The sequence below is a fragment of the Rhipicephalus sanguineus genome, chromosome 3, assembly GCF_013339695.2.
Source record: "Rhipicephalus sanguineus isolate Rsan-2018 chromosome 3, BIME_Rsan_1.4, whole genome shotgun sequence".
In the NCBI taxonomy this organism is placed as follows: Eukaryota; Metazoa; Arthropoda; class Arachnida; order Ixodida; family Ixodidae; genus Rhipicephalus; species Rhipicephalus sanguineus.
In genome coordinates this window covers 105,597,183-105,609,062 of record NC_051178.1, presented here as the reverse complement: position 1 = coordinate 105,609,062, position 11,880 = coordinate 105,597,183, and the positions used below count along the sequence as shown (strand labels likewise).

Below are 11,880 nucleotides of genomic sequence, written 5' to 3'. Positions count from 1 at the left end.
CTAAGGAGAAGCACGACGCTGATCACGTATTATTGCAGGGGGCTACACTCAGTTATGACCGCTCTACCCGTGGCCCACCCACCCAGATGTCGCCTAACAAAGGGTATGTGCCTCTTTTTTCTTTCGATCTTCTTTCTGCGACACATTCGGACCACTCGCTACACGCATGATCGGCCCAGCCAAGTGTCGTCTAGCAAGAGAAGCGTGGCTCTTCCTTTAGGGCTTCTTTCTGTGCACGCCTAACCTTTTGTACTTCTTTCTGCGGCTTTATTATGCAGCGTACAAATATGTACACAGAGTAATGAGAACTTTCACGGCGGTGTCATATGGCTTGCCCTGTCCTGACTACACACGCTGGAGCTTTGGAATAATTCTGGTACTTTGTCTGCATAGATCACGACAGTTGCGGTGTCCGTGGCAAGAGATGTACGCTTCCCTAATCGCAAGAAAAACACAAAACAATTTCCTTTGGAGTTGGCTTAGAGCCATGCATCATAACGTCACACCTTCGCCCACAAGCATCGCGTCGTTCAAATGCGTCCGTCTGCCACTAAAAAACGATAATTAAGAACAGCATGTGATTGACAGATATTCTTAATCATGAGTTGTGCCATGCGTATCAGACAAGTATCCTCTCTTGATCCATTACGTAGATGCTTAAGCATTACAATTTGCATCTCTCGAGAAAACCGCGTTCCGGCTCTTGATATGCGCTCTTGGTATTATTGTATGTTTTGCGTATGCATACATTTGCATTTACTGCGTGTTTTTCTGATAATATCATTCAGCATTCGTATATAATATGCACAAACGTACCAGCCAGCTACTTATTACGCGATGATTTGAGACATTTCTTTGGGTTTTGCGAGAAGTACGTAAAACTGACTTAACGTGGCGTATGACGAGTGGTCTGTATATCAATTTTGAATATACTCTACGCCGTGAAGAGCAGTGTTAATTCTCCGCGCACTTCTTTACCGCCTTCAGCAGCTTCCCTGCTTTGTCAACTTCCCATTTTTGTCAGTATCCACGTTTCCAATGCTGATCCCATATTTGAAGGTGAACAAAATGGCAAATAGCCCTATAACAAATAGACGGCTGGTATTTATTATCGGATAAGACACAGTTTGATAAGCGCGAATCACACAGTCAATGAAAGTGCACGAGCAGCAGAAAAATAATTGAAGTGTTATAATCACACCAGCATATGCTTAAACTGCATAGAAGTTCGACCAGGAGAGGATGGCCTGACACGTATATCATGATACTGTTATAAAATCTCTGGTGTTCACTGATATTGACGGGTCGACCACATTTTAATAATAATCGCGGTTCATCATTGCTGTAGTGCATGCTAACTCCAAGTCGCCTCGAATATGCGAATGTTTTGTTAGCTGCCTCTTCTAATGAGCGAAGGCGACGCGTTTGGCCTCGGTCACCGCAATTGTCACGTTCTATAAGCAGTCATGCACTTGATTTATTACAATGCTCCATCGCGTGTGTTCCGAGAAGCACCTTCCATGTGACACCTTCCGCAAAGGTTCGCATTTCTTAGCGTAAGTATATGGACGGTGTATTAAAACCGCACAAGGAAGCGCGGAAAAACACGAGGCATGCGCAGCACGAAGTGCGAAAGAGGGGATGGCTGTGCTTCCGTTGCTGTGGCACTACTGGCTGATCCAAGCATGTGATGAGCGTAACCTCCTGGAATGCGTCGAAGAAAGAAGAGCGAAGGAAAGAAGAGGCGCAGAGCGGTGGCCGTATAAAATCTCCTGCAAGCCGTTTTGTGTAAACACTATACCGCGTACTGTACAACGTAACCTCTATTTTTACGTGATGTGGCTGTATAAAATCTCCTGCAAGCCGTTTTGTGTAAACAGTATACCGTGTACTGTACAACGTAACCTCTATTTTTACGTGAGAATGCTCGATACTGTGAACGGGTACTAAAGGTTACTACACTCTAAGCACGGTAACGTTTACTAAAGGTGCACATTTTCACAAATTTGTGTACTTATAAAATAGGAGTTATCTAGTAACCTTTAGCAGAATAAATGGAGAGGACCGTTATTTTGCACTATTCCAACGGTTACTGCCACTTTGCACACAACTGCCGATAGCACGCAATGTGAGACACATATTCCAACCCCCCCCCCCCCCCCAAAAAAAAGGGGTGTTACTTGACCAATACATAAGCGTTCCTCAAATCTACTATCCTGTGCAATACGCTTATCGGAAAACAAAAATCTTATTTGAAAACGCACGTTAATCCCAAATGCAATTTACTTCTGTTTAGCACAAGAGTCAGCAATACAATATAATGTAAGTAACAGTTTAGTAGCAGAAACACGACAGCAGGTGATTAGAAACAGAAACATTGCAATTTACATTTTTCAGTGACCATACTTGGCATTTCACGTGGAGCTTGAATATGCTCGTACCTAATTGTTTTCCTCAAGGGGCATATTCCACTTGAAAGTTCATAACCTCGGCTGCACCGAACGTAAGGCATATCGACGTCTGGAAGTTTCCAAGCTGCCTGATAGGAGATCATCCCAGCATGCCTTGGGCGGGATGTATGCTGTAAACATTTCCAACGCAACACATTTAATATGGCGGGAAAAAATCATTTGTGTTGTCTACGTACCTTTAAACATTCCGGCTTTGACAGTTAAATCACATGTATACTGATTCATTTTTTCTAACCACAATGACACGTTGCTTGCACCCTAGAACAGAACGAGAACACCAAAAAAGTTATCTCAGTGCCAGAGAACAAGTTTTTATCGCCAAGGAACTAAGGACATTGAAAGACATACCAACCACACTGACCATGTCCCCCTTTGAACTCCTACGTCGCACGATTGCTGGCATTCGTGCTATCTGAAAAATCGTTAAGCCACAGCGTATCGCTTATCGCGTAACATATTCTCAGCTGCCCCGTTTTGATAGCGAAGCAGTTAGACGTAATCGAGCGACGCAGAGCAAATACTGCCGGCAACAATGCGTAAAAGCATGACAATTTATTTTTCTGACTCGACCCAACTCTTACAGCAGCGTATGAGCATGGAGTATCTGAATTTTGAATGCCGTACATTGTGATCTGTATGAGAGCAACTATGGAATGAAGATGACTTCAGGATATATTTGTGGTAAGGTTTCAAGTTAGGTCAAGACGCAGAAGTTTGAAGTCTGACGGAAGCCCGTCTGGTTGGGTTGATACGTGGTGACGTTGAAAACCCGAGGCACTGAGCCGACTAGAGCAAAAAGCACACACACACATACACACACACGCACGCGCACACACACGCGCGCACACACATACACACACACACGCGCGCGCACGAGCACACACGCGAGCAAACACACACGCGCGCACACACACACACGCACACACACGCGAGCAAGCACACACACACACGCGCGAGCACACACACGCACGCGCGAGCGCAAACGCACACACGCGAGCACACACAAACACGCGCGCGCGCGCGAGCACACACACACACACACACGCGAGCGCATACACACACGCGCGCACGAGCACACACGCACGCGCGAGCACACACACACACGCGCACGAGCACACACACACACACACGTACGCACTCATACACACGGAGTAGTCGGTATCAAGAGCGACTCGAGATAAAGACGTCGTGACAGTCATTTTTCTCTAGCGCGAGCACGTGCCTTCCCCCAGTCGATTGCGTGTCCCCTGAAACGTGCTCAGTCAAAGCACTGGATTTAGCAATTTATTTTTTCACGTCATAAACGTCCGTTTGTGTGTGTGTGTGTATTAGATGTTTACTTCGGTCGGCTCAGTGCCTCGGGTTTGCTACATTCAGCTACACACGGAAGGATGCTGTGATTGCCTTTAACACACTGAAAACTACACTTAAAACGCACTCTTAACGCCATTTCATTGTCTTTCGTGTACTTAAAGCTTTATTCATTTCGGTAGCGCAAAACAATTTATAAAGACAAGAGAGGACACGTAGACAGGACGGGCGCTAGAGATCAACTGACTTTAGTGCAAGGAAACACACAAAAACCCGTTGCACAGGCGCGACGCGCTACATCACTCTACGAGGGCTTTTTTTTTTTTTAATGTGTCTAATTTTCTTTGCGCTACCGAAATGAACACCAGTGATCACAACCAACTAGCCCGCATTACTGCCTTAAACCCTCACTCGTCCACCTAAAACTACCGCAGCCGAGTTTGAAGCATGGCGAAAGGTTGCGTATAGACGCCACGAAATATCATGTACCGGTGACAAGGACATGACAAACAGCCCAGACTGCCATTCACAGGAGCGAGTTACTGCGCACGCAGAGCTCGTCTGGGCAAAGCTGATCTGGGGCACTTTGTTTATGCCGCCTACAGTATTTCACACCGTGATTGCAGCCTTCATCGAGCGTGTTGAAGGTACCAAGACGGCGACAGCAAGAAGGGTTAAACTTCTGTCCATCTCTTCTCGCATAAACGTGTATGATAACGAATGATCTTAGTCGGATGTTTCATAATATACGCCCAAACACTCATCTTGTAATGTCAAACGCACAGCAAATACTGCCAATAACAATGCATTACATAAAAGTATGACACGATGTATTTAAAACATAAAAGTATGACACGACCCATCTCGTACAGTAGCGTAAGCATGAGCATGAATTCAGGTAAACACGCGACATAAGTACATATACACAAGCAAATAACGTACTGAAGATAGAATATTGCTTACCTGCAAATCACATTTACTACTGTCTTCGGGCAACGTAACAACGGATGCAACCCGCTCGACAATTGCCAGTCTCAAGCGAAGAATCAGCAATGCAGCTCGTCGCAACGGCCGCGCAGCCCACTGAGCGTGCCCGTTGCAATGCCTCGTGGCTGATTTGCGGCGGATCGCGCACGTTAATGGCTGTCCTTGCGTGCTGTATCACTAGTTACACGCCACTCACGTACACAACACGATTAGACCACACACGTCAACAAAGCGCGGAGTGTAAAACCTTTATAAATCGATGAAACAAAGAGCAGCACTGCACAAACGCGACTTCAACAACCGCACCGACCGCCTCGCATTCGAATGCTCGTCCCGGCATACACCTCAAGCTGTGCAAAGCCTAGGAGAGATGACGCCGTCCCTGGTTCGATAAAGTTGAAGCGGCGCCTCGAGGACGCCACATTCGTTACTCACCGCGAGCGAGCTCATACATCTCTCTACGCGGCCTCTCTACTGGAGCGGCCGTCCCACTCTGTTTTGTGAACTCAGCGGCATCTTTTTCTCTCGTGTTGGCGAATTGATGACGGTTAAGCGTGTTTGGTGCTATGTTGTCCCGTGACGTTTGCTGCACTTTACGATCCGTTAATTATAACGCGAAAAAAAAAGAAAGAAACTAGACAACACGACAGCGAAATTTGAATAAATTGTATTGCGAGTCTCGGAAAAATATTTTTCTCGCTCCACGGGATGGTTCTTCGATCGCATCGTGAGTTTAATTTGGTCGGTTGTCGTGTGCTCACAGTACTTTATCTTGTCACCATATGCGAAGCTTCCCGGAGGCAAATTATTTACTTCTGCGGCTTAAAAGCAAAATAGATATAAGAGCTACTTAATAAGTTATTTAGCACAAACATTTGACCAACATACGATAGTTTTTCGTTCTTGTGCTTCTGCCGATGTCTGTGCAGATTATGTCACTTCATAAATTACGGGTTTTGGAAGCGGGCTCACCTTATTGAACTCCAGTTTTAGTTCATACCCCAGCATCGCTTGCCTCAGTATGCCGCAATGTAAAATCGCTGCTTCTGTGATTTGCTTTTCTGCTGTCAAGACCCGTTCTGTGTGTATATCATCCGCTGTTCAATTGATAAAGCCAGCCTTGAACAAGACAGATCGCGATGTGACACATTGATCAATAAACTTCCACTCCATAGTGTAGGTCCCCTGACGGATGAGTCATTGCGCTTATATAAGTTACAATCTAAAGGTTACAATGCTCATCGCGGTGCTTTAGCTTTTAACTTGGCACGCTACTGTCGATGTAACCTTTATGAGAGAGGGAAATGAAAAAAACACAAAGATAAAATTGCTGTAACAGCCATGCAACTTATAAATTATAGGTTACATGTCTTTCCATGCTGTCCTAAACGTTACCGTGATTAGAGTGCACGGATGCTACCTCCGCTTTGATGGCTGTTTTACTCTAGCAGCACCAACGAGGCTCCATCAAGAAAACTTATTTTGCTTTATTTCTTTATTCCTATGGCGTTCTTTTTTTTTTCAATCATGGCCGGAATAGATACCGTGCGGGCGTTCGTTCTAAAGAAACACTTCAATGCTTCAAAATGCACCACAGCTCCCTAGGAGGCACTAGGACTTTTGTAGAAACGGAAGGATGGCGCAAAATAAAGGTGGTGTCCTGTTTACAGCTACGCTGTAGAAGTGTAACCACTACATGATGTGCGAGGCGCTTTAGCCTCATTTACGTGTGACCCCGCGAACGAAGTCTGTCACGTTGTAGTGCATTTTGTTGCGACAGTTCAACAAAATTGGAAGCCGAAAAACCCATCCAGGCAACTGTAAAAAAATAATTTGGAGGATGCTTAAGCCTCGCCCTTAAGAGTGGAACGCGATGGTGTAATCGGGTACCGTTCGCACCGCCTTCTCATTCGCTTGGCATGCTTTGCCTCTCAGTGTACACCCCAACAGTGACACGAAGAAAGACACATCGTGAGCGTAGTAAATTGCGTACTGCAGGTACAGCCGCGAAGTGCCTTTCATGCCATATTTCATCATTTCGTCACGTAGGAACGCACCTACTACCCGTGTCTACACTGCTGTACAATTTTTGAAGCTGTAGCTGATAGGGATGATCATGATAAATTATGAATGAACCCTCAGTAATTAATGGGCAGGTTCAAAGCACTCATTCATTAAGCAACGCATATGGTGTAGCGCCTGGTGCGATTCTAGGTTTCTGCCACGCAGCATTACTTCTATTAACGTGACTCCTCGCCCTGCATGACGCCTGTAGAGGGTGGCTCTGGGGTAGAACACTGGAATGTCACGCGGAGTACCTGGGTTCAATTCCGACTCGAGCCCGTCATTTTTTTTAGAAGCGAAGCTCCTCAGACCCGCACCCCGCCGTCGCCGTTGAAGCTCCCTTCTCTTGAGCATCGCTTTGGGTTGCAGTGGCCGGTTATTTAAGAGGAAATGTTTAGGCCTTGAGCGGTTTGGTTCTAGAGCACCAGAAATTCGAGGTTAAAAGAAATAAGCTCTGTGCACGAATGGTTATAATGGTCGTCTTCACTTTCACCACCTTTATTGTGGATTGTGAAATGATAACCATAATTCTAGTGCACTACGGGCGCTTTGTCGAGGTAGTAGCAGACGCTCTCCCCACCCGGTGCCGGCGCGAAAAGACAATGAGCGCGCGCGGCGTTCCGTCGCCGCCGTCGAAGCTCCCCGCCGCATCACCGCCCGCACCCCTCCCCCACCTGTCTCTCTCTCCCTGCGCTGCACGCGCCGCCCTCAGTAGCTCAGTCGTTCCCGCCACCGAGCGCAGCAGACGCTCTCCCCACCCTGCCGCCTTCATGAAAGCCAGCAGTGAGATCAGGCGCATATTCGTTTGCGTCCCATTGCTAAGGAGCTTCGCTCATCGGTTGTATTCGTACACCGAACAACTTCTAGTTTTTTTGCATCCATTCTTTCATAGACAATGCCGCCGACGCCGGCACCAGAATATCGGGCTCGTGCACGGTATCGCGTTAATAATGCGTATACAATATATAAAATTGACGTGAAAATTGTATCAGCTCCTTGAAACTGGCAACCAATTCTCAAACAATTTTTCGCCATTTATTTCTACCCTTTTTTGTTATGGTAACATTGCAAGGAGGTTGTAACATTGTAGTGGTCTCATCTCTTTCTGCGCGAACTAAAAGGCATAGTTACTTACTGTGGGACTTCTATAGTGCTGAAATGAAATGAAATTACTGTGGGACCTCTTTTGACGCCTCCTTGCTACTTGAGGTATGACACTAGCCTTTGGACTAGCCCACCGTGTCTACGCTGTCACCTAGAGTTACTGTATATGCTCCCTACGGGAGCAGAGTTGCGCATATGTCCGCCATTATGTTCAACGGCTGCGCAGTGAAGCCACCCGCCGTGCACGCAGGAGAGAAATACGGCGCGATGTTCGGGCGCTGCGACATACCTCAGCCTTATTCGCACGTGCTGAGCAAGATCGCACTTTTACAGCCAAGGTGTATATGGCTATAGGTTCTAGAGCATCGCGTGCGCGTGCAAACCAACGCGTAGAACAGCAATTTTACAGCGTTCGGCCGATACCGGGGGCAGTACAGGGCGTATAGCAGTGGCTCAAACGCACAACAAAATGTGAATTAAGTGAACCAAGGGAGAATTAAAGTGAATCGAAGGCCCATTAAGTAGACTAAAGGTGACGGACTTAATTAAATGTGACTAAGCGATTCAATTGTTAAATTGATTCAAAGGTGCCCTAAGTAAACCGAAGGTATAATGCATTTAGTGAAGCTGTATATAGATAGGCTCTGAGCAAAACTGCATCCATTCATGGATTTGCTTGCTGAAAGAATATTACAGCGGAGGCCGATCCCAGCACCACAGCTTTCCCATGCATGCTGCGATCGAACAGCTTAAAAGTTCACTTTCTACCTTGCAAAGAAAAATGGTGCGATTATTTTCCGCAAGCTCACGACCTTTCCTCGCCTAGTTCTCGCATAGTTCGTGTATCTTCACTGTTCGAAAAAGCAATGATGATGGAACTGACGGAAACAAGTCGGCGCGGGAGCCGGCACCGTCGGTTCCGTAAAGTTGGCTTCGCCGCGGCGTAATTGAACATTTGACGTCATTTTGCACCACGTGGCGGCGCTCGCCGAAGAGCGGCGCGAGCGGGGCGAGGAAAGCGTATGCGTAACTCTGCTACCTGCGGTATCATATATAGGGACACTACTGTCACCCTGTTACCCACCTACCCACATTCGTGCTTCCCTGGAGTGCTCGCCAAAGAATACTTGCGCATTAAAATGAGGCAATGGTTTTGTTAGGCGCCAATATAATACGAAAATTGCTACGGGCGTGGCGTCATTAAGCCATGCCAGGGACCTGGAAAGCCACTTGTATTGTCCATATTCTTTCTAAAGTACCTAGTCCTAGAATAAGGCGGCGAACCCGACGAAAATATGTGTGTGGCTATGACACAGATGTATTATAACCAGCGTTGCTATATGAGAGGCACCTGAAGAAAGCTGAGTCGTAGTGCTCGACCAGATCGGACAGGTGCTTAAACTTGAGCGTCATAGCTTCGCCGTCCACGTCGAAGTTCGGTCCCAGACGTCGCATAAGTGCGCAGAAGCACACGTAGGCGTGCGGCTCGTCACGCATGACCACCAGCAGAGGTGACGCGAGGTCGCTCATGCCCTGAATGAATGAATGAATTAATTAATTAATGAATGAATGAGTCAGAATCGTATGCAATGTTACTGCACTTTCTTGCGAAACACTCCTCACATGCCTACCACGAAGTACGAGGCAGGTGCAACACGATGAACACCTCTATTTCTGACGTGCGCAGCGTTCGCTACAGGCGCTTCAAATTTCGACTCACCTGGCAATAGGACAGCGACGGGTGATTCAGCGCGAACGTGGTGAGTAGGTTGAAGAGCGAGACCACATTGGTGTTGTCGTCTGCACCCTCGTAGAAAGGGTGCGAGCGGTCGGTGCGCAGAACATCCTTGCGCACCATGTTGCTGACCGATTGGATGTCGCCGCTGAACGCAGGATTTTCCACGACCGCCTTCCAGGCGGCGCGTAGCTCGAAGTACTGGTCGCTTTTCCGGCGCATGTACGCCAGCCTTTCCCGACCCGTCAGGCCTTCGGGGTACACGTTAAGGATGTGTTTCCAGACGACCTGCGGATAATTTGGATTACCTTTCGTGGCTGAGACACATTCCCACCCTGTCCTTAGCTACGGGCAGTGAAGAAGAACGCGCTGATATGTTCACTCTCTGTCGGCTTTTGAGCTCAGGCTACCTCGCTTTAGCTTGCCTTCACGAATCGCCATGCCGGCACTATTTGAAGGAACACGCCTGTTACACTATATGCAGTTTTCCACAAACTGACTTCCGAACAGGGCAGTCGAGTAATCACGAATCCATGCCATATCGTACTCGTGTTCCCGAACTGGTACGCGCTCCTTGCTAATAGGGTAGATGACAGAACGTTCTTGTCTTTTCTAAGAAACAATGTGTCCTTCTTAAGACATAAAGCATTGTTTCTAACACCCAACCGAGCAAAATTCAATTTAACGATGTCAATTAGCAAATCTTGCTCTAACGCGTTCCAATGTGGAAAATACATCTACATTGATTTGAAGACTCCGAAAAATCAATCAATAGGTGAACCTTTCTGAGAGATGGTTCGACTCCGCCCTTGTAGACTGCGAGGCGCAGCTCCTGCGGTTTTAGCAGTCGCCCTTCGTCGTCTAGGCAGGCGCGGAACTCTCGGTCTCCGACTGGGCACACCGTCGCCTGCTTCTGGCTGCCCCCGGTCCAGGGTAAGCTAATGACCGTGGCAGAGCCGCTGGGGGAGCCCGCCAGCGAGTCCTGCAAAGCGGGCAGGTTGAGAACACGGTGGAATCGACCCAGTGTCTTCTCCATCTGCAGAAAGAACAGCCAGGCTGCTGCCTTGTAACGAGGCTGCGCCCGCACTCGCCGATCGGGCGCCAGCGGCACTCGAAGACCGCTGGGCCCCGCAGCAGCCTTGCTGCTGCGGTTGTTCCTGAACAGGTTCAGCATGGCAATGAACGAGCTTGCTCCTCGAGGAAGGGTTGGTGGTTTGGTTGGCTACTGGCGGAATGGCTCAACCCACTACGGGTGATTCGCCACCAATCATACGGCAGTGTAAGCTGTCAAGATACACGAAATAGAAAAAAAAAATGCCAGAAAGATAGTTTGTAAAAAAAACGAAACTTACAAAATGAATAAAAAATAATTAAATTTTTCAACTAATCTGTCGCGAATAAAAAAGGACGCTTATAATATTAGCATAGTAACCTCTGTGGTTTGTTCATAAAATTAAATATGGCACCACATATAATCCAGTTGCAGTGACCGAGTGCCGACGCCCCAAGGAGAGCGGTACAGAAAGGTGAACCCGAAGTGCTCGTAAAGAAGTCTGCAGAAGTCTTTCCCTTTGGTTTTCATATATGCGACATTATGTAAAGAGAGAGAGAGGGGGGGGTTCCTCATTGGAAAAATAGAGAATTTTGCCTGCGTGTATTTTACCGACTGGTATGCTACTCTGCATAGGGATGGGGAATGGGATCAAAAGATTCGAGAAGACGGGAAAAATAATAAGAAGAACATGGCCGATCCCTCCGTCATAGGAATCGGTATAACACGAAAGGGAACCGTGTCTTCATAGGAGCAGTTGATATTTATTGCACATTGATGTTTGAGAGCTTGCTCAACGTCTATTGGTGTTCGGCAGCTATAGCGCCGTTTGACGTGGATGCCCCCACGTTGACACTTAGTGGCACATCTGCAGCCCCACGACTAAAATCCATAATCATGATTTAACCCTCGTAGTAGCTGAAGTAATTAACATACACTTGGACACAACATATGGCGAATAACGCGCGAAAATGGCCCAGCAAGCACGTAATAAAAACAGGTACATGATATGCATTCGTTCAAAGCGTCGTCATTTGAGGAGAGAAGCGCCAAGGTGTGCGCTCCCCAGTAATCGGGAAACCTACGTCTGTGCTCATAAATATACCCCACAGCTTTTCTTCAACGCCAGAGCCAGAGTTCGTAGTATGAGGCATGAA

General features: G+C 47.3%; 1 protein-coding gene and 1 long non-coding RNA gene across 2 annotated transcripts in view; both read right to left on the bottom strand.

Annotated features, from left to right (window-relative positions):
- The window catches only part of LOC119385730 (TBC1 domain family member 25), a 17,070-nt gene extending 6,224 nt beyond the window's left edge, over positions 1–10,846 (bottom strand). The window contains exons 1-3 of the mRNA XM_037653119.2: positions 10,454–10,846; positions 9,658–9,960; positions 9,289–9,470 (exon numbers count right to left, since the gene is read on the bottom strand). Of these exons, the coding sequence (XP_037509047.1) occupies positions 9,289–9,470; positions 9,658–9,960; positions 10,454–10,846 (878 nt within the window). The remainder of the gene's footprint in view (positions 1–9,288; positions 9,471–9,657; positions 9,961–10,453) is intronic.
- Positions 2,454–4,856, bottom strand: LOC125757638 (uncharacterized). Its single transcript, XR_007415378.1, has 3 exons — positions 4,746–4,856; positions 2,648–2,729; positions 2,454–2,581 (listed from the first exon to the last, which is right to left on the bottom strand). It is a non-coding gene; the product is annotated as an uncharacterized LOC125757638 (long non-coding RNA).
- Positions 10,847–11,880: the final 1,034 nt, after the last annotated feature.